The sequence below is a fragment of the Acomys russatus genome, chromosome 26, assembly GCF_903995435.1.
Source record: "Acomys russatus chromosome 26, mAcoRus1.1, whole genome shotgun sequence".
Lineage (NCBI taxonomy): Eukaryota > Metazoa > Chordata > Mammalia > Rodentia > Muridae > Acomys > Acomys russatus.
Window position 1 is genome coordinate 29,144,171 of NC_067162.1, and position 22,551 is coordinate 29,166,721.

General features: G+C 50.6%; 2 protein-coding genes across 2 annotated transcripts; one reads left to right on the plus strand and one right to left on the minus strand.

Moving 5' to 3' along the window:
* Nucleotides 1-685: 685 nt before the first annotated feature.
* Nucleotides 686-22,044, minus strand: Tk2 (thymidine kinase 2). Its single transcript, XM_051168687.1, has 10 exons — nucleotides 21,894-22,044; nucleotides 21,129-21,166; nucleotides 16,280-16,354; nucleotides 15,250-15,303; nucleotides 12,943-13,032; nucleotides 11,188-11,261; nucleotides 4,127-4,215; nucleotides 3,488-3,567; nucleotides 2,279-2,359; nucleotides 686-1,311 (listed from the first exon to the last, which is right to left on the minus strand). The coding sequence occupies exons 1-10, from the start codon at nucleotides 22,042-22,044 to the stop codon at nucleotides 1,213-1,215; spliced, it is 831 nt and encodes a 276-aa protein (XP_051024644.1). The 3' UTR covers nucleotides 686-1,212.
* On the plus strand, nucleotides 9,618-9,851 carry LOC127209121 (40S ribosomal protein S26-like). Its single transcript, XM_051168686.1, has one exon. The coding sequence runs from the start codon at nucleotides 9,618-9,620 to the stop codon at nucleotides 9,849-9,851; it is 234 nt and encodes a 77-aa protein (XP_051024643.1).
* Nucleotides 22,045-22,551: the final 507 nt, after the last annotated feature.

Sequence of the window (22,551 nt, forward strand, 5' to 3'; positions counted from 1 at the left end):
TCCTGGCCCTCTCTCTGGCCACCAGCTGGCACACACTCGTCTGCAGCCCACCTTGCTGTGTATCTCCAGAGTGCACAGGAATCATTCTGAGTCCGTGTCCAGTCTTCTCCTAATAACTCCGCCAACTCCAGAGTGTCAAGAGCAAGGCTTTGGATGCCTTTCTTGGCAAGCCCTGACTTCCCAGCCCCACTGTCCCCGAGGAATGGTTTCTTTCTTTTGGTCTTTCAGTGCAGTTACGGCCAAGCAAAGCTAAGGTATTTTCTGATCCCATAGAGATCGCTTCATGCTCTGTGATCCAAGACATCCGCTCAGATGGAAAAACACTTCCAAGGAGCTAAAGCCACTGTGTTTCTCCCCAGAGCACAAATATTCAGTAATTCCAAGGGCGCTGCCCCTCACACAAGGACAGGAGAGAGTGACGGGGCCTTGGAAGGCCAGCTGGCTGCCCTTGGCCTCGCTCAGCACAGGGCAAAGCATCCAGGTCCCAAATGCCTTTTTTCCTGACACAGAATGACATGAAACTGGCAGCAGTCTGGGAAGGACCTTCATCCTCAAGGACACTGGCACCATCTAAAGGCCAGTGCAGTATTCTCCTATGGACACTGCGGTCCAGATGACAAAGGGCAGGAAGCATAGCAACTTTATGCCAGGAAGCACTGGGCTCAGGCCAAATGACAAACTAAAGACTAGCGGTGTCTCTTCTCCTTAAAACTTGCCCGGTAGTGAAATATGATGGAATCCACATACTGCCAGCTCTTCTCATGAAGATGTGGTGGGCAGGAGCTCAGAGCAGCAGCAGTGCTGTGGGGATTGGCTCAGGTGTCTAAATGGTGGCAGCTCCGCTATGCACTGGCTGTGTGACCTTGAAGAGTCCTGCGCCTCTCTGAGCTTCAAATCCTTGCCTGGGATGGAAGACTGTTCCCTTGCCCTACCGGGTGGCTTGATGCACAGCACCCAGAACACCACGAGAGACCCAGCGAGCATTTTTTTACAAACAGTTTCAGTATCAGGAAGCCACCAGCAGGGACATCTGGATGTGTGCTTCAAGGATCTGACAGACAAAAGCTATTTGTCCCATAATGAGAAGGCCATTATGAGACTAGATCTGAACAGGTAAGAGACCCTCCTAAGACTGGATTCTCCCAAACGCTCCTAGCAGCTAGCCTGGCCTGCTAGGCTGCTCCTAGCCCTGTCTCGTAGACGGCTCCAGTCCTACGGGCCATGCTTCCAGTTCTCTGGAGTTAATATCCGGGCCCGGTTTTGTTCAAAGAGTTCTAACATTTTCTCCAAGTTGTGGTCAGCCTCAATCACCTGGAAATAAAACAAACAGGTCACAGGCTGCACTAACCAACTCCATGCCCACTGGGAAGGCAACAGAGGCTGAGAGGCCAAGAAGGTCAGAACCCTATAGCTCCAAGCTCCAGGGTAGTCTACACCCTCGACTGGATTTTCACAGAAGGATCCACCCCATCATCAATGCCTTTTCTTTTCACTGGGTCTGGGAGCCAGGGGGCTGTGCCGGGGGCTAAACCTGGGAACTCACCATCTAGACGAGCTCTCTGTGACTCTGCTACTTCCCCTGCCCCCAGAAGTTTTAACAGCGAAGAAAACAATAAACTCTGGAAGCTTCCACAGTGAAGCGCTCTCTTGCTGCCTGCCTCTCGTGGCCAGAATGTCTATGTGAGCCACAGGCCAAGGCCATAAACAGAAGCTCATGATTCCCTACTGGATATGTGACAGCCTCGCCCAAGTAGTATCTGCCTGCTGAAGGAAATTTAGGAAGAGCAAATTAGAACACAGGGCATAAGCAGTAGGCCATATGGATAGGGAGGACATGTCAACACAATGCTATGAGGAAGTGCTACAGTCAGCCCAGGAGCTCAGAGGCAGCAGGCAGGGGTGTGGCACTTGTACACACTCAGCACTTCCTGCAGGTGCCACTGTGTGACAACTAAGGACAGCCACTTATAGGCCTTCTGAAGACACCGAGTCACCTAACCATGATGAATGGACTCTGTGTCCCCAACTAAAGGATGTGGACCATCACGCCCAAAGGTCCAAACTCAAACCCAGGTGCAGAGCAGCTGGAGTACTTCTTTGCAGTGATGCAGTGTATGTGACACATCACTAAAGTAACCAGAGAGAAAGAGAGAGAGAGAAAGAGAGAGAGAACGGGGGGTGGGGTGAGGGGGGAACACGCTCTTTTCTGTGGCATAGGTGACATTCTCTGGGTCTTCCTCCTCATAAAGTCTCCACTCTGGGAGGGGCACAGACTTACCAGAACAGGGGCTGCAGCTGGGAAAAGGCCACCATTGAGCAGCCACTCCTCGTAGAGACAGTGGATAGCACAGAGGTATTCCTGCCATGGAAATACAAAGGCTGAGGGGAGAGGGAGGGGAAAATCCCACCCACCACCAAGGGTCTCATGGAGACAAGGCAGGACAGATTTCTCAAGGACTATTAGGAAGTGACATGAACAAAAGACCCTGTAACAATCAGCCTGGCTGTGGGAACTGCCTGTGACTTAAATGCTCAGTGCGTCCCCCACCACCCACTGGTCTTCCCCAGCCAACTTTAAAAGCACACCTCCCCCCACCTGGCAGCTCCCATTTCTTGCCACTTCTCCAGCGAGAGACCCAGTTCCACCATGTGGCAATGTACAGCTGTCACTGACAGGTGTCCCAGCGCTGAGCAGCTCCTACCCCTCCCTCTGGCTTGTCATCAGGAAGACTGAACCTCTCCTCTTACTAAACTCTCCGTGTAGAGCACTCACGTGAGAGATTGCTCAGGCCGTAAGGACCTCTCCTGGGGAAGGCCTGATGTGGGGCAGTACAAGGAGAAGGAGATAGTTGCCCCCACGCCACTGTTGCCCACATGCATGCTCAGGCAGCCAGCCAGCCCCTCCAGCAACATTCTGCCCTCCACCCCCGAAGCTGGCCCACAAACCACACTGCTGCCTTCTTACCCACCACTGGACTCCCCCTGGGTACTAGGAGCCAAGCTTGTCCTAAAGACCTTGTCAAAATCACTAGGTCAACCCCTTGGATAATGGCTTGGGAGGACTCCAGCCAGGGCATTTCTTGGGAACATCTGAGTTGTTGAATAGAGCACAGAAATGCCAAACCCCAGCACAACACAGCTGCCCAAGCTGAGCTCCATGGTGCTCCATCACTGTCTCCAGGATTTCAAAGGAAATGCCTGGAGTAAGGCTAGGCCTTCATGGCTGGGATGTGCCTTGTCGGTCCAAAACAAAGCTTGGCTGGGCTTTAGGAATTAGACAGGCCTGGAGCACGGTATACATGGGAGTGCAGCAGCCTGCATCAGGAACACAGGAAGTAAAGCAGCTCTGGCACCCACAGGGCTCCAAAGCCATACAGGAAGCCAGAGTTCACCCTCAGTTGTGAACTTCCTGTTTTTTGCTACAAATATTCTTGATAATGTTGTGGTGAGCTAGCAGGATGAGGCGGACATGCCTCTGGCCTCTTACCATCGGAATGACTTTCTCCTCTTCCCTGCACCTCATCTTTAATCTCTGGTAGCAGATCTCAGGAGTGGTTCGAAGATAAACTGAGATTTAAAAAACACAAGTGGCTCTGGTTGCTGAGCTCTTGGTGTAGGAGAAAAGACGAGGGAGACACATGGGCGGGGGTGGAGATATACTACCTCAGTCATGGCAGGAGCCTCGCCAAGCCTGCTCAGTCTCCCCCTAGCCCCAGGAGCCTTGACCCTCAACCCAACCCCCTTTCCTTGCCCTCAGCCCCCACAGTATCGCCATGAAGTGTAAAGGGATTCCATTCCTACACAGAGTCTGGCAAGCCAGTGGCTTCAACCACTGTCCAATTTCTGTCCCTCCCACACAACACAGAAAAGCCATCAGATCAGAGCAGATTGAGGTGGGTCGGGGGGGGGCTGGAAGTAGTTGACCCAAGGGAAGAAAGTTTAAGGAACCAGGCCAGAGTTCCTTCACAGGGAGAAGAAACCCCTAAATTCTGCCTGCCTTTGGGGAACTACGATGGAGAAGGAATCCTGGGTGGTAGGAGTCCCTGCCTGCTGTGTCTGCAAAGTAGAACCTCACAAGCTGTGCCCCCAGGGGCCTCCAGGTAGGGACAGGGAGAGGCTGTCTTACCTATCAGGTCAACAGAGACATCAATGCTCCTGACAATCCAGTCAAACCACTCAGACAGAACCACATAGTCCACCTCAGGCATCTTCCCACTGCAATGAGAGGACCAAGGTTTGTTTTCACCTATGTGCTGTGTTACTTCGCCCCAAAAGACCCACAGGTGGCTTCTGTTTGGAAGGCATCGCCAAGTCCCATAGTGTGGTCTACAGATGGTGGATGGCATATAGAACGCCAGGACCATGTGCATCTACCTTTCTGGCCTGCCACCACCAGGGATGGGGCTGGCCATGGCACTGACTGACTGAGGGTGACTGCTTCTGGAATTGAGACAAAAGCACTTCAGTCTGTCCTCCTCCAAGCACAGAGACAGCATTCCAGTTGGGAGTGGATCAGTGGATCATTTTCACACCTCTTTCTCAGTGAAAATACTCAGGGATGCTTACCATGCACTGCTCAGCACAATGAGAAAGCAAGTCTTGGCAGCAGTAAAGCACGCCGTGGCTGCAGGGTGGTGTAGTAAAGTCATACGCAGAAAAGGGAAAGGCTCTGAACTTACTGCTCAATGAACACAGAAGGTTAAACTGTCTGCATATGCCCCGACCACATTAAAAAAAAAAAAAAGTGTGTCCACACTTTGAAGTGACTAGAAATGCACCAAGCCGTCCAGCGTGCTCTTCTCCGAGCTGCAGAACTACTGAAACTACAGCTGTCAACTTTCTTCTCCTTTGCTCTTTACTTTTCAAACTAGAACAAGGTACTAATGCTCAAAACAAGAGTGGGGGGGCATTATTACATATTTTAAATGTTATAACTTAAAAAGCAAAGCTGGGAAATTGGCTCAGTAAATAAGAGTGCCTGCTGTGCAAGCATGAATGCCTGACTTCAACTTCCTATAGGAAGGGGCGGGGGGGGGGGGGGGGGGGGGAGCTAGGCATGCCCTATGTGCCTATAAACCCAGCCAATCTAGCCAAAAGGCAAGATTTCAAGAGAATAAGGAAGAAATTTCAACTGAGAAAACGCCTCTGTAAGATCCAGCTGCTGGTCCTGGGTTCTGTGAGCAGGCTAAGCAAGCCATGATGAGCAAGCCAGTGAGCAGCATCAGCTCCTGCCTCCAAGTTCCTGTCTGGCTTGAGTTCCTGCCCTCACTGCTTTTGATAATCAACTGTTTTGTGGAACTATGAGTGAAATAAACCCTTTCCTCCCCAAGTTGCTTTTGGTCACGGTGTTTCATCAGAGCAATAGTGGCCCTAACCAAAACACAGAGAGACCAAGTCAACTCATTAACTGAGCCAGTGAGTCCCACTGCTCACCATACTTTGTATCAGGTTTCTACTTAGTTCAGCTAAAAGTACCAGATGCTAAAGAACCCACATCACAGGTGGCGCCTGCCTGGGGTCCTAGGAGCGTCTAAGATTCCATAGCTAATCTTAGGAGGCCAAGGCAGGAGGATCTCATGATTGACACCAACCTGGGCTACATAAAAAATTCTTAGTTCCTGACTACCTGGGCTCTACAAAGAGACGCTATCGCAAACAAATTAAGACAGAAAGCCTGTACTTCTGCTGAGGCCAGTTCCAGCCCTAGGTTACAGATGAGGAGAACATGGAGGTTCAGGCCTGAGCCTCACCCGCAGTCCCACCTGCTCTCCAGTGCATTAGTTGTCTTCCCTGCTCTGTCAGCAGTGATCAGTGTGGATCAGTGTGTGGACCACCATGTGGATCAGGGTGTGGATCACAATGTGGATCACAGTGTGGATCAGTATGTGAATCACAGTGTGGATCAGTGTGTGGATCAGTATGTGCATGTGGATCACAGTGTGGATCAGTGTATTTCTGTGGCCTGGCCTGGCTCTGGCCAGGTAGGGGAAGTGAGAGGGCCCATGTTCCCCGCTGGCCCCACTCCATTCCTCTACTGCTGTTCTTAGGAAAGGAGGAGCAGGCAGTCTTGTGAAGCCTTTGCAGTCAATTCTTCAGCCCACGGGGCTTACCACACAACTGCCCGTGTGGCCTCCTTAGCCATTTGATGCTTCCGCGCCACCTTCAGCTTTGCATTGCAGCCCTGTGCCCACAGCTCACAAGTTCCTGTTTCTGATGTCAGCATGAAATCCGAATCTTCTCTTCAGCAATTTGCACAAAGCCCTCAGACTGCCTGTGGCATAATTGTACCCACTCTGCCTCCCACCCTCACCAGAAGAAGTGAGCTTCTCCTTTGGGGTGCTCTTCACTTGTTTATGGTTCCAAAGGCAAGAACACTCTGAGAAATTATGCTTTGAGGAGATGCAGAACTCCAAATCATGTCTGTGGGCTTTTCCAGAAACCCAAGCCTTTAATTATGGAGTACAAAGCCAGACCCCCTCCTCCAGATCCTCAGCAAAGGTCCAGATCCTCCCAAGGATCCCTGAGAAAAATATCAAGCGAACACTGCCAGGTCAGCCGTGACTACATCCCTGTCTGTGAAAGGACTCTCTACCACCCCACATTAGCAAGCCTTTCCCTTGGGCATCTCAGGAAATGAGGAAACATGAACCTCTGGGCTAGAGTTGATCCCCATGTATACCTGTACTCAGCTGAGCTTCCACAGTAAGAACCAAGATATTTTGGTCCAAGTACAGGCTAAGATACCACCAAACCTAGTTAGTTCTATATTGCCTGTGGTTCAGGCTCGAACAACAGGTTGACAGTTCACAGACATGTTGGTTGTAACTCTATTTTATCCACTATGTGAACCTAGCATGTATTCCAAGCCCTAAAGAACAAGAAAAGATATTCAGATAGTCATCCAGGGAGATGTATGTTGGTCACTGATGCCCAAGCTGCTTCTTAACAGACACAAGACACATTGACAGCTTTTTCTTTGTTTACTTAGTGATGGTTTTTTGAGACAAGGTTTCTCTGTGCGGCCCTAGCTGTCCTAGAACTCACTCTGTGGACCAGGCTAGCCTCAAACCCAGAGATCCACCTGCCTCTGCGTCCCAAGTCCTGGGATTAAAGGTGTGCGCCACCACAACCCATAACCCTGACAGTATTTTAAGAAAAGCCAGGTGCTATCCAATTTCCTGGCTGAACAAATAAACCTCTCTTCCTGCTTTAGGGTACTGGGATCCACCCTCCTATCTTCCTGTCACGCTTCTGTCCACAAGCCCCTAATAAATTGTACTTTGACAGTCCTGGACCTAGTTGCCTCTTGGGGTTCTCAGCGCCTTCTGTCTGTGGTGACTACTTCTCAGCCAGCAGGATGATGGGAGTGGAGGCAGAAAGCGCTAAGCAATCCCTCTCCAGCACTTCATTGTCACAGCCCAGTTTACTGGGCATGCTGGGATTGAGAGGAGAGTGGCCTTACAGGACCTCCCAATTCCCTTCTTCCTCCCACTGGCCCTCTAAAGCTGTGATCCAGAACACTTTTCACTGTCAAAGCAGTGGCTGACAGCTGCCCGACTCTAGGCCTGGAAATAAACCTGGAAACCTTTACCACAAAGACAGTATAAACCCCACCCAGCAGAGCCAGAGGCAACACCTGTGAGAGACAAACCACAGGCTCAGTGCAGGAAAGAAAGAACCTTGCACAATAAACCCTCAGTCCCAAGAACAACTCTCAGAACTCAATCTTGTTCCCACGACAGAAGGCCCACACTCCAGGAAAAGGGCAAAGGTGTGGGGATAGAGAGCAACCTGTACCACATGGTGGCTGGCCTCTGCTGGACCTCATTTACAACCTGTTCCTCAACCAGAAGGTTTTTAACCAACACTGAGAGTCCTGGGCTCTGCCCACCAGTACTAAGGAGACCTGTGTGTCTATGGGATGCCCAGGTAGGTGATGGAGGGAGAGGCACAAGTGAGGCCGGTGTGGAAAGAGGCACTGGCTTCAGTGGTGCCTGTAGTTTGCCTCTCACCATTCCTCACCCCTCACTTGCCCCATGTAGCAGGGGGCAGACTACCATCCCTGTCTTGAACTGCTCCTTGCACCTCCGAAATGCAGCTGCCTTTGCAATCCCTTCTGAGTTCCTCCCTTGCCAAGTAGAGCCTAAAATCTGCTGACCTCGGGCTCAGGGTGTGAGACTGGGGGAGGGGGCACTCCCAGCCACTTGTTAAGCATGGTATTTACTAGGAGATCAAGCATTTCTCTGGAGTTAAGCACACAGACTAATTTTCAGATGTAAACAGACAAAGTCCTAGAGTAAAAGATGATACTCAGAAGGAATGTCCAGACGGTTACCAGAGCTGCAAGGCTACGCTGGGGAGGCAGCACCCAAGAGGGCTTTCCACTGCCCCCAGAGAAGGTCTGAGGGTCGCCGCCCTCTCCCATGCTCCTGTACCCTGAGACAAGTAGTCTCACCCTTCAGATGTTCCACTGCCCCAGCAGCCTCTGAACTACCCAAGGCCACTTGTGGGCCAACAGTCACTGGCTTCTTCAAAGGTCTTCAGGGAATCCTGACCCCTGGAAGGCTAAACAACCTCAGAACAATTAGCTCCCAAGGACAGAAACAAAGAAACTAAACTGTTCTGAGCTTCATGGTCTCAGGGAAATCCAGATCACAGGTGCCAGGGAGGCACAACCCTGAAGTCACCAGGACAGGAAAAGAGGTGGAAAAGGAATACAGAAAAGGAGGGGCAGGGGACACTACATTCTCCTCCTGTGCCACCCACAAACACCACAGAGCAGGGAAGCTTGGAGCTGCCTGTTAAGCCTAATGAAGAAATGCTGTAATAAGGTACCAGCTTGTCTGGCATATACAAGGACCTGGGTTTGATCCACAGCACCACACAAAAAAACAAAACCAAGGAGGCTCTGTCCACATACATAAGATGGTCTGGGAGCTGGAGAGAGAGCTCAGCAGTTACGAGCGGCTGTTCTTGCAGAGGGCAGGTTTTGATTCCCAGTGCCCACAAGGAAGCTCACTGCTGCCCATAGCTCTAGTCCAAGGAGACCTGAAGCCCTGTTCTGACTCCATGGGCACCAGGCACAAACATGCACACAAGCAACACACACACACACACACACACACACACAAATAAAAGTAAATAAATCTTTTTTAAAACAGGTGGAGGCAGAACAGTGAGGACAGCTGTGGACAGCAGGGAGGGAGCTGAGGAGCCAGGACCATTCTGCACAACTATGAGGCCCAGCTCTCCAGGAAGTAACAGTAGTATTACAAGCTCAAAACAGGAAGCAGTGGTAAGACTGGGGACACTGATAAGGACAGGGGCACCAGGCACACGGCTATAAAGATGGAAACTGCTCAGAAAAGGCTGGAACCTCAGACTTCAGTCTGAAACCCACCTCCTCTAGGACCCTCCCAAATCATCAGTAACCTGAGCACAGAGATGTAGGCCCCCCGCACTTGACCCAAAGAACCGGCGGGGGGGGGGGAGCACTAGAAGCCTTCCAACTGTAGGTAAGATAAAAAAAAAATGATAAAAAGATAAAAGATGGTCTTTCTTTGAATGATCCAAAAAAAGAAGACACAACGGTCTTGCTAACAAAGGGCCTTGGTCATATGCAGCGAATTCGCTGGATGAACAGTGCCCAGTGCCTGCTCAAGGACAAGGGCATTAAGACGTTCATCATTTGGAATATTGTAAGGGCCCTTGCTGTCAGGGACATCTCCAAAGCAAATGCCTTCGATGCTTATGTGCGCCCCAAACACTATGTCAAGCTGCATTACTGCGTGTGCTGTGCCATTCCCAGCACAGCAGTCAGGAATCGATCTCGTGAAGCCCAGAAGGACTGAACACCCCCACCACAGTTTAGACCTGCTGGGCTGCACCACGACCTCCACCAAAGCCAATGTAAAGACAGAAGGACAGAAGAAAAAATACTTTGGACAAATAAAATGGATAAAAGATAAAAGATGAGGACAGAAGCCAGCTTTGAGTGAAAACCCACAAACAACATCAGTGCCGGCAGACTGACCACTCCTGACGTCCCAAATCTCCATCTTCCCACCAGCCTTGCCCTGTGCCATGGAATCCTCTCAGCCTCTCGCCTGCCACCCCTGGGCTCCTGTGCACTGGGACCAATGAAACACCAGCAAGAGTGGAACAACTACTGTGGGCGTGCTGGTGTGTTCCCACTGGGACTGCTGCTATCCGCATGCGATGAGAAGGCCTATGCTTGCTTCTGGTCCCAGAGGACATGGCAGGCAAAAGGAAGGAGGAGTTGCCTGGGTTATTGTGGCCAAGTCCATCCTAGGCCAGCCCAGTCCCAGAGATTTTGCTAGGCGAAGGTAAAGGAGCCACCTGGCTGACCTCCGAGCCAACGTGGCAATAAAGGAAGGTGGCTGTCACTACCTGGTTTTGTGGTTGTTACACGGTACCATAAAGCAACAGAAGCTTGTCGATGCTGTTGGTACTCCATATGTGTCAGGTAAGTAGGCAGTGCTTTAGGGCCGGGAGACAACTGCTGATAAAGTGCTTGTGCAAGCATGAGGACCCGAGTTCAACTCCCATGGAATCCTCTTGGCCCTCTCACCTGCCACCCCTGCCTGTGAAAAGCACAGGCCTGATGGTATCTGCCTGCAATCCTAGCACTGACCAGTAGAAACAGGCAGGTCCCTGGGGTGTGCTGGCCAGCCGCCTAGCCTAGTCAGTGATAACTAAGCCAGTGAGTGAGCCTGTCTCAAAAAGCAAGGTGGAGGGCTGGAGAGATGAGCCGGTGATTAAGAGCATTTGTTGCTACTGCAAAGGACCTGGGTGTGGTTCCCAGAACCCACGTCGTGGCCATCTATAACTCCAGGGGATCCAATACCTCTTCTGACCTCTGTGAACACCGGCACACACACGGTACACATACATACATGTAAGCAAAGACTGAAACAAAAAACCACTCATACACATAAAATTAAGTAAATCTAAAGAAAAAAAATTTAAGATAGATAGTTCTGAGGACTAACACCCAAGGTTGTTCTTTGGCTTCCATATGTGTATACACCCATGCGCGCGTGCGCGCGCGCGCGCACACACACACACACACACACACATACACACACACACACACACACACACACACACACACACACACACAGAATGAGTGGTTTAATAAAGGGCAGACTATACAAACTACAGTACCTTCTATACAGGTTTTCTACAAAAATGTATCTTGCGCTGTAAATTGACCTTTCCATCAACCGTACAGGTGACATCTAAAGGAATGGAAAAAGTGATTTACTCTCAGGTGCAGAAGACAAAGGCACAGGAAGTCCTGAGAACTGCCCCACCACTCTCATGTGTCCCTTCCACCTTTGCTGCACATTAGACTATCCTGAGAGGGCAAGAGGACAGCAGAGGCTCATAGTGCCATCTGCCTCCACCCTGACCTGACCCGGCCTGAAGTTTCCAGGATGAAAGACAGTGACGGCAACAGTGTTGGGGGGCCCACAGCACCTCTTTCCATAGGAGAAGAGAGACCCAACCAGGATATGGAACATGCTAGCAACGCTGCCAAGTACTGCCTGATTGGCACAGTCTGGTGAGTAGAGCCTTTACTTCAGGACCTGGGTATGTGAAGCAGAGCCACAGAAGGCCAGGGCCGGGGAGGAACTCTGGAGGCTCTGCCTACTGAGACCGGGACGTCCCCTGCCCAGTGGGGAAGAGGACAGCTGGACATCACCTTTCTGCAAGGTGCTCACACCCTCCATGGATCCTCTTCTTCTTTAACACACTTTGGGGAAGCAGGAGGGACTTGCCCACCTGACACCTAGTGGACAAACACAGTGCGGCCCACAGTGGCCACGGGCAGTTTCAGATCTCTAACTCACTCTCTGCTCACCGACCTGCCCTCCAGGATCTCCGAGCACCCACGTTTCCTTCTATCCCTTCTGTACGAGCTGCTCCTATCTTTCTTGGCCCATCTTTTTCTATCTCCCCCTTCAGCCATCTCGCTACTGCTCAGTCCAACTGGCTCTGCCTCTGCCTCCTTAGCACATTTCAGCCCACACCCCATAATAGTCACACATCATTAGATATAATTTAGAGTGCAAAGCAGCGCAGACCAAGGAGGAAGGTGATGACTGTAGGTGCTGATTTATGGAAACATTTAGAAAGTAGAATAGACTTCAAAAAGTCTATTCACATCTGTCAATTTGAAAGGATACAGATTTATGTCAAGTGAAGAATAAGAGCGGCAGCTATACGTCATAACCAGCTGTAGCCAGGCTTGGACCGAGCTGCTCAGCCTAGTGACTGTGCCAGTGCTATTGGCTATAGGGGTGTCCTGTCTCCTACATGGAAAGGCTCTAGCTGTGTTTAGACTTTTGCCCATAGGTAGTGACCATGATCATCCTTGCCACCTTATCTCCTAAGACAATCTGCTCCTGCTGATGGAGGGGCCTGGGTAGCTCCGTGTGTCCTGTCTTGCCCCAACACCTACTTGAACCAGTGCTAGATTGCTGACCCAAGGTGAGTCAGATTATTGAAGAAGCTGAAAGCCAGACCCCATGGAGATTTGATCAGTAGTTCTCAAACACACGGACACACAGAGCATGCATCCAGGAATCCTGGACAGCTGGGTAACGCAGATTCCTAGACCTCTCAGCCCTAGATTTTCTGACTCAGTAGCTCTGGGGAGGAGCCAGGAAGTGGACAATTCTAACAAGTCCCCAGGTGATGGTGCTGCTGCAGCCCACTCTGTTAGATGATGGTAAGCCCATCAGTGATCAGATTACAAAGACACGAGCTCGGGATGACATCAAGACAGCCACCTGTGAGGACAGAAGGCCTTGCTGTAGTCAGAGATGACTTCCTTGTGATACTTCCCTTTGTGACAACACCTGAATTTCAAGAGTGTTCTTATTTGACCAGGTCAAAAGTGAATCTGGACTGTACCTGAGGACGAGTGTGCTGGTCCAGCATAGTGAGCTGCACGTAGGTCTGCAGTGTGAGGCCCCATCGACTGGCATCCCGGTACATTAGCCCCTGCATAACAGAAAACAAAGCACTTCCTGTCTAAGTGGAAAGTGCAGGACCCAGGTCTCCCAGTCCCTGAAAGCCATCTCAGGAAACCCACATGGGCAGGGCTGGGGCCAGAGGGAGATGCAGGACAACTGCCAGGCTCTCCGAACAGGGTGGACAGAGACAGGTATTAATTATGGAGGGCCCCTAAAAGCCAGACCAAGATGCACCCCCTGAGGAACAAGCAGACACGCATGGTCAGCTTTGAGTTTCCCCATGATCTGTTCTCTATCCAGCAGCCAAAATGAACTTGCTAATGTCTCCTCCGCGCCAGACCTTCTAGGGACTTTGCACTGCATTCAAATGAAATACATCCTGGTCTACAGGCCCCAGAAATCCACTGCCATCCTCGTCTCTTCCCCCTCTTCCCCTGGCCAGTCAGCTTTAGCCACACAGCTTCCTTAGTGTTCTGCAAACATGCCAAGCAGGACCCTGTCTCAGGGCCTTTGCACCTGCCTCTTTTCCTCTTCCTCCAGATGCCTGCAGTGCTCCCTCCCTCATAGACAGGTCTCTGCTCAACTGTCACTTTATCAGAGATGTGGTCTCTGGCCTACCTTACACACAGTAGGGGCCAGCCCTCAATCCCTCTATCACCTACAGACAAAAACACTTCCTGCTCCAGTCTGCTCACTAGTAATCTTTTGCTTTACTTTCTGCAGGGGTGGGGGAGGGGCCTGTTTGGTGAGAAGAGGAAAGACTGGGTCTTACTATACAGGCAGGATGGTCAGGGACCCAGGATTTTCCTGCCTCAACTTTCCAGAGTGCAGAGACTACAAGCATGGGACACTATGCCCAGCTTCTTTTCTGCATTTTTGTTTTTGTTTTTTCCTCTTGGTGTAAACTCAGCATTGAGTGCTCAGCATTGAGAATAAAAGGTTTTATTAATTATAGTGAAAGAAAATCTGAGCAAATCACAAGCTGGAAAACACTGCAAAAACACCTAATTTCCTGCACCACAGAACGAGCATGGTAAGCCAATTGTCACACAAGAATCATCAATCTTGCTCTGTGGATCAGCAGAAAGTTGTGGAAATGATGATGATGACGACGACGACGACGACGATGACAAGGATGACAATGATAACAACAACACTCATAATGCAATCTCCTGAGGCTGTACTTCTGGTCTGTGACGCGTCTCCTATAATCCTAGGTATCTGAGACTACAGCTGTCTCACTTGATATTCAGTCCTAGTTCCTCTCTGGCTTCTAGAAAGTATGACTGGCAATGGGTTTTCTCTGTTATATGCCAAGACGGCTGACAATCTCTCTTCTGCCCCTGGCATACGTGTCACAGGTCTGGGTGCTTCTTATAGACTATGAGCTTTGCTTATCTAGCAGCATTGCTTTCACCTGCTGTAGCTCTCTGCACAGCTCCCTTCACAGCCACCATATTCTTACACCTAACTGTCCTCCAACTGACTATTAGGCCAGGGGACCAGAGACTTTATTTAAATTGTCCTAGCATGCAGAGCAGTGTCTGCCACACAGAAGGTATGTAACAGTCGCTGAGCGAATGACATGCAGATACTAAAGGCTAGGCGATGCAGCTTCGCTCTAGCAAACGCCAGTGAGCACAGTAGACACAGGTGCTGCCTGCTGCGGAACTGAGTCTAATGAACTCCAGGAGACACTGCCGAAGTACTACAAGGCACTGCTAAAACTCTGGGACCAGTTTTTTTAGCTGAGGAATACATGGGAGCCCAGCACCAAGAGCTCTTTCCTCATCCCATCTGGTACTATCTGCCTTCTATCCATCTTTGTCGAGCAGGCAGCACACAGCTTTCTGAGTGCAGGAGGGAGAAGAGGTGCATGCACATCACGGGCCCTGCTGTGTAGGCCCAGCTTGGGAAGGGAGATGGGCAGCTCCAGGGTAAAGCACAGGAGTCCATGACTAGACATGAAGCCCAAAGATAAATCAGAGGCCTGTTGAGGAAACTGACAGCCTGGACAGCAAGGTCCCCGGGAAGCTAAGGCACTGGGAAAGTTAGAGACAGCTGCCAGGAGACCCCTGGGTTTGTGCACACCCAGGCCTCAAGAATCCGTGGCTCGCCGTTCTCCGTTTCTTCAAGTCAGCTAACAGTGGGGACAAAGAGTGTGTGTGCTGGGCTCAGGATCCAGCATCGTCATTCCTAGGTTCTCAAGGGAAGCTAGCAGTTTGTGCAAGAAACAAACACTCACCAGAGGATTATGGCCGCGCACATTTCTCCACTTGAGCACAGGCTCCATTAACACCTGGAAGGAAAGAAGATATGTTGGGACAGTGTGCTATTTAAATACAGACAGAGAGAAGTGCTGACTGGGTGCCACGAGTGGGATGAACCCCCTCTGAAAGGCCACCCTTTTAGGAGGAGAAACCATTACAGAAATGACCTGTAACTAACTGAAAACCAGCTCAGGCTAAAGGGGAGTGGGCTTACTAAAGTCAACCAAGCTCTTCATAGCTTGGAAGACAAACAGGGGCAGACCTGGCCCAGACACACCACTGTATAGGTCAGGGCTCTCCACCAGGGCAGGTCCAACTACATGGGCATAGAGATTGATGTACAAGAGGGAACTCGTTAGCAGAATTGGCTTGTGCAAACATGGAGGCTAAGAACTGTCTCATGACAGGTTGTCTAAAGCTAGGGCCCCAGGGATGCAAGCAGCACAACTCAGTCTAGGTCCAAAGCTTGAAAACCAGGTAAGTTGTTGGCGTGGTGTTAAGTCTGAGTCTGAAACCCTGGAACCTGGGGGCCTCTGGCTAAGCCCCAAAGTCCTAAGGCTGGAAAGGCTAGCATTGTGATGTCCCACAACAGGAAGGAGAGAGAGAGGAAGTCCTTTCCCTTTTTGTTCTATCTAGGTCTCTGGGCAATCATATGGCCCTGTTATATTATTATATAATTATATCTGAGGCCCAAATTGAGAGTGCTGCAAGTGCTAAGTGAACTCCAGATCCCAAGGACTTAGTGTGAGACACAGAACGCAAGCAGTTCACTCATGACTTCACTGCTGACTTCACTGGGACATGTTAATATCTGGGGTGTCTTAAAGTGCTCTTTCTGCTGCACCCCCGCCAGGCTTCTGAAAGCGCTGGATCACATGTGTGGACTGCACAGGCGGCTGGCGGCAGCCTTCTGTTGGACAGGGCTATCTGTGCCCTGTACAATTCATTCCACTGAGGCAGTTTAGGTTCCTTCTAACCCAGTGGGTGGGGGGGGGAGTGCCATACCTCCACATCTGGAGTGTTGGAGAAGAACTCCAGGCATGTCGTCTTCCCACTTGCAATGTTGCCCTCGACACAAACCTGGCAAAAGACAAGTGTACATTAGAGATGAAGATAAAGCACCCAGGGAACACGAGGGAGCGACTAGGCTCAGGCAATCAGACCACTTGGTTCCATGCAGGACTTTGAGTGGCAAGCCAAAACCCTGCCTCGGGAATCCCTCAAGGTCCCACTAAGCAGTAACAGGAAAAGCACACCCCATCCTATATCCTCCTCGCAATCCCACGTGATCCATCCACACCACACCCAGTCCCTACTTCTGTTTTAAACAGCAAGCTGAGGAGCAAACCCAGAGCCTCATACATGCCAATCAACCTCTCTACCACTGACTACACCTCAGCCCAAACCAAGACACCTGATGTCACCCACTCAGCTTGACTGCCCTGTCAAGTTCTGAGCCCTTCCCTAGCTCCACCCTTTGGACAGTCATGTGTCAGCTACAAACTTGTTCTGTTTCTGTAACCTAGGTCTTATGAATGGCTTTGAGGTTAAAAAGCATCCAACTCGCTAGCTTGTACAGACAAGAAGCTCGCAATTGGTTATGGTTCCAGTGGGTCACAAATGGTGTACAGTTCAGCATAAGACAAATTGGTCCTTCAGAACTCTCTTACACATCCTGTGGGTCACACAGAGAAGTAGCTACCCCGCCATATAGTGGCTTATTGCACACCCAGGCTGGAAGTACCCCCAGATATGTAGTGACTTGCCAAGGCAGTAATCCAGGTCGGTGGGGTGAATTTGCACCCAGACCATGGCTTTAGGTGTCACCTGTCACATTCTACATATATAACATCTATCACAACTGGCCACCTCACCACGCCCAATGCAAAGCCTTCCCTAGCAAGGACACTGTTGATTGCTAGCAATGGTCTCCAATCTTGAACCTAACAAGTGTCCAGAAATGGACAATGATCCTTCCCACAGATGCAAGGCCACCCTCCAACCCAGACCTCTGCCAGGTCATACATACTTTAGAATCCAGAGTAAATACAAAATGAACGCAAAGGAGTAAGTGAACAGCAAGAAGCAGCCGGGCAGGGCACTACTGGCCTTTGGTTGCTACTCTTCCCTGAAGAGTACTTTTCCTCTCCCTGCACACCCACAAGGAGCTCAAGCTGGACACCACTCTGCATCTGACCCTATTCAGACTGCTCAGAACACTCGCTTCTATTCCCACCACGAAGATCTAGAGAGATGGTAACTGTTAACCTCCAATGTGCTCAGCCAGCGTACCAGGCCCTCATCAGAGAGCAAGCATTAGTGAGGGCTCACTATGTAGTTCAGACTGGCCTGCTTCGGCCTTCTGAGTAAAATTACAGGCATACACCACCACCCACACCCAGAACAGATCCTTCTTTCATGAGTGTACACGTGTGGGCAGGTATATGCACTTACACGTGCGCATGTAAAAAACAGACTCCAGGTATTTTCCTCAATCCTTCTCAGCTTTATCAAGTGGCTAGACGAGCTGGCCTAGGAACCCCAGGGTCGCTCCTGCCTCTGCTTCCCAGCGCCAGGAACACAGGCACGTGCCTTGCTTTCTATCCAGGGGCTGGGGATCCCAACTCGAGGCTTCACGCTTACGCAGCAAGCACTTTACCACTGAGCCATCCCCACCAGCCCCTGCCTGGACCCTTCTTAGTGTGATGCCTACAGATACTTAAGAGGGCTGTCTGCCCACAGAAGACATTCAAGGCACCACATAGAAAATATCATCCATCATCTTAATGCAAAGATGAACACCATCACCTTTTCTTCCATGTGCACATTCCTCATCTGTGAGTCGTTTGACTGTTTGCTGAAGGCCTACTATGTGCCTGGCATTTTATATGCAGAACCCAACCTCCACAGTGCTCATGATAAACATGAAGGTGTCAAAGAAAGTAATGGGTGATTACAGACATAGAAAGACGTGCTGTCAAAGTATTCAGGCAGCTTGGACCACAGTTCAGTGTCTACTGCAACTCACCCTGCTTTCCTCCAGAGGCCGAGTCCAATCTCCAACCATTATGACTGACACGGCGAGCCCCCACCCTACACCTCTCTCTGGTGCTGGGAATATAGTGCACCTTACGCTTGCTAAGCTACACCACCAGACAGAAAGCTACCCCTTCTCTCATTTCCACTTTTTAGTTATTTACAGATAGAATCTTGCTGTGTTGCCCAGGCTGAGCCTGGATTCTCCATCCTCTCCCCAACACTAGTATTACAGGCCTGCATCACTGTTTCCAACTGAACACCTTTCTTTTTAAGTAACATTTAATCTCTCCAGAAGATGGAATGTAAGCATTCTTATTGTAGGGGAGACTAAGACAGGCATAGTGGCACCCACCTTTAACCTCTGCACTTAGAAGGCAGAGTTAGGTGGTCTCTGTGAGTTCCAGGCTAGTCAGGACATGGTTGAGACCCTGCCGGGGAGGAGGAATACTACTAATAATAATTACCCATAACCCCACAGAACTGCCAGTCAAAACCAAGGACACACGAGTAGCATTCCTCCTACTCCTACTCTCCTCTCCTTTCCTCTCCACCTCTCTTACCCCACAGGACTCCCACTGTGGTCCACCACCATCCCACCCTGAAAGGCAAATCAGATCACCCGGCATGGCAGTGCTAAGATTTGAACTGTGTCCCCTAAAGCTCACAAGCTGTAAACTTGTCCCCGGTGCAACAATGTTGAGAGATTCAACCTTGGAGAGGGATTGAGAGCTCTGCCGTCAAGAATGACTTGATGTCAATGTTGCAGGTCAGTTATCGGTTATCAGAAGAGGGATTCCTGGTGAAAAAAGCATGAATTGTGGGTGGGCCCCTCTCTCTCTCTCTCTCTCTCTTCCCCCCCCCCCTTCCCTTTCTTGGTATGAAGCATGCATGCAGCCTCCAGCAGATACTAGTCCTTTAACCTTGCCCTCCTCAGCCTCCAGAAACACGAGCCAAATAAAGTTCTACTCCTCAAAAGTTACGTGATGCCCCCTTCAATCCCAGCACTCGAGAAGTGTGAGTTCCACTTCAGACAGGCCTATACAGTAAGATAGTGAGATCCTGTCTCAAAAATTTAAATAAATCAATAGAAGTTACATGGCCTATGGTGACGTCCTGTGGTGGCTCTGCTGTTGGCACCTATCCCCAGCTCCTCTGCACGCTCACAAGCCTCCATCTCTCAAGGGGCATCAGCCCCCTCAGTCATCAGTCCCCTCCTCAAACCCTCAGACTCACTGCTTCTAGATCCACCACTGTCCTTTTTATTGTCTCCTCTGTCAGAATGGCCTGAGACTGCCTAACGCCAGCGGCTACTTTGTTTTCAGGTCCCATGGTTCCAGCCCAGCACCTCCCACACAGAAACGTACTTAAATGGCTATCGGCTGTGCTGAGTGGGGCTGAAAGCAGGCTCCACACTACCCACCTCCTACAAACTGCTACTGTGCACCCAAGGGTGCTTCAGACCACACCCAGACAGGCCCAGCACTTAGCAACATTAACTCAATAATTACCAACACAACGATACACTCACTCCCCCTTGCTGCCATCTGTCATAGCCTCTTCTAATTTTTTAGGTGTTGCGTGGATGTTTTGCTTGCTTGTATGTCCAATACATGCCTGGTGTCCAGAGAGAGCAGAAGGGGGACAAGGAGTCAGATCCCTTAGAATTGGAATTAAAACCGTTTGTGGGGGCTGGAGAGATGGCTCAGAGTTGTTAAGAGCACTGGCTGTTCTTCCAAAGGTCCTGAGTTCAAATCCCAGCAACCACATGATGGCTCACAACCATCCGTAATGAGATCTGGTACCCTCTTCTGGCCTGCAGGAGTTATGTATGTATGTATGCAGGTAGAACATTGTATACATAATGAAGAATAAACAAACAAACAAACAAACAGTTTGTGAGCTGTCATGTGGGTGCTAGGAACAAAAACCTGAATCTTCTGCACAATTAACAAGCACTCTTAAGCACTGAGCCATTTCTCCAGCCCCCCTCTTCGAACCTTAGTGAGACTGCATGAATCCCAAGCATCTTGAGAACCAGGCCTCCTCTCCCTGTGATGTCACTCCTTCCCACGCCCACTTCATCTTCTGACTACCTTCCCCCCACAGGGGGCACACCTTCTACCCTCAGCAGAGACACCCAGGTGCTCCTGCTACCCTTTCCCCAGCCAGGCTTTCCGCCTCCTTACAGAAATGAGCCCCTGACCACATGTGGTGACACGCACCTGAAATCCCAGTATTCAGATCACAAATCTGAGGCCAGGCTGGGGTACAAGGGGAGACTGTCTCCAAGGAAGAAACCGACCCCCTGGGCTGATGGTAACCTCAGCACCTGAACCTGTCCAACCTGCACTTCCTTTGACCTTCAACCTCACAGCCCTACTCCTCTGAGGGTGCCCCCAAAAGCTAGCCTGTCAAGATCCTCAGGACTAAGGCCACCCTGTGGACCCTCCTGGATTCTCTGGTCTCCACCAGACAGAAGGTAGTGTGAAGTTTCCTCACATCTGGGCTGGGCAAGCAGAAGTGAAAACGTTTACAATGACTCCTCATCTTTAGCAGTTCATACCTACCTGAAAAACAGCACCAGAAGACCCCCATCTGGGGGTAGGGGGATTGCGGGGGGGGGGGGGGTGCATACAGGAAATAGCTAACAGAGGTGGTCTCTGGAGAAAAGACCTGGGGCACAAGAAGGAAGAGAGCTTTTATCCCTGGATATCGTCTTGTACTTGTGTTTTCACTGTGTGGGCACATTGCTTCACGCGCCACCTCAAATAAGAAATCATTCTACACTGGAGAACGCATGCAAAGAGGAACTTACCACTGCTTTTTTCTCTTTATCACTTTCTCTATCTTTATCTAAAAAAGAAAAAAGAAAAAAGAAAGAAAACCAATGTTTCAATTATTCACTCTTCTCTGTGCTAATCTGATAAATGTCCACACAAATAGTCATTTTTATAATTGCTCCTTGGCTTTAAAAAATGTTTACCATTCTCAGGCCTCTCTGTGGTTGGGTCCTGTATGTGACACTGTACAGTGGCTGCCTGGGTCCAGGTCTATTTGTGTTTGCTTACTTTCCTTCAGTTGGTACATTCTACTTTCCGTTGTCACCTGCATTGTGTGTTCAGGAACCTCACAGTGGACACAAGGAATGACCTGCACTCAAGACATCCCGAGGGGCGGCGGATGGGCTTAGGCTTAGGGCTGGGGACCCAGGCTGTCTGTTCCCTAAGCTAAGGCTGGCAACACTCCCAACCCACGGGGCAGTGAAAGTCATGCCTCTTGGCTTTCCTTTCGGAAGAGGAGGATCCCCCAAGGCCAGCAACAGTGGGATAAAGTCAAAAGCCTGAACCCCGCCCCCTAGCTCCGCAGGCACCTGCATCCCTGAGAGCTGATTAAAAGCGGCTCCTGTCCCAATGTCCCCAGGCTTAAAAACTCTTGACAAAGAAATGGACCGAGAAGCCGTGCTTGGGCCTCAGAGTTCTTTAGGGCCCCAGTCCCCTGCCCCAGGAAGTAGGGCGACTAGCAGGTGAGGGGGGCGAGGACCAGCGCAGCCCCTACGAGATAACACAAAAATACTAGTTACCCGGAGGCCAGGCGTGGCGAGGTGCCCACAGCGGCCCGGCGCCAGAATCGAGACTCCCGGGCCTCCCGGGCCTCCCGGGCCTCCCGGGCCTCCCGGTGCCCATGCTACGCAACAACCGGGGAATCCAGGCACGCAGCGACCGCGGCAGCATAGCCCAAGTTGATGGGCTAGCCCAACTTCCTTCCGGTGCGTCTCTCAGCCCCACCCCATCCCTCTCCCGGCCCCGCCCCTTAAACGGTCCTCTCGTATTTCTTCCTCTAGACTAGACCAAAGAGATTCAAAGTGAGGATTGCCAAGTTTACAGACCGCGAAATGCCCTTGATTAGAGAATGGATGGCTAGTAATGCCAGAGACATATTGGTTTCTTAGTATATCAGATTATTTCATTGATTGCCTGCTCCATCCATACCTAGCGCGCGCCTACTCAGGATGCCCTGCATTTTCCTTCTAACTACTGTGCAGGTAGATCTGTCCTTCCCATTTTCCAAGCTTGGAATTGGGCACCTTGCTTAAAAGCGCCCTAGGTTTAATCTCCATCATCACAAAAAGCAGCGTGAGGGACGACGTACGGGAGAGGGGAGCTGGGTGAAAGCTATTGTTTCACAAGCTCTTTGGCATTTCCAACGTTTGGACCCCTCAGAAAGGCATAACCAGCATC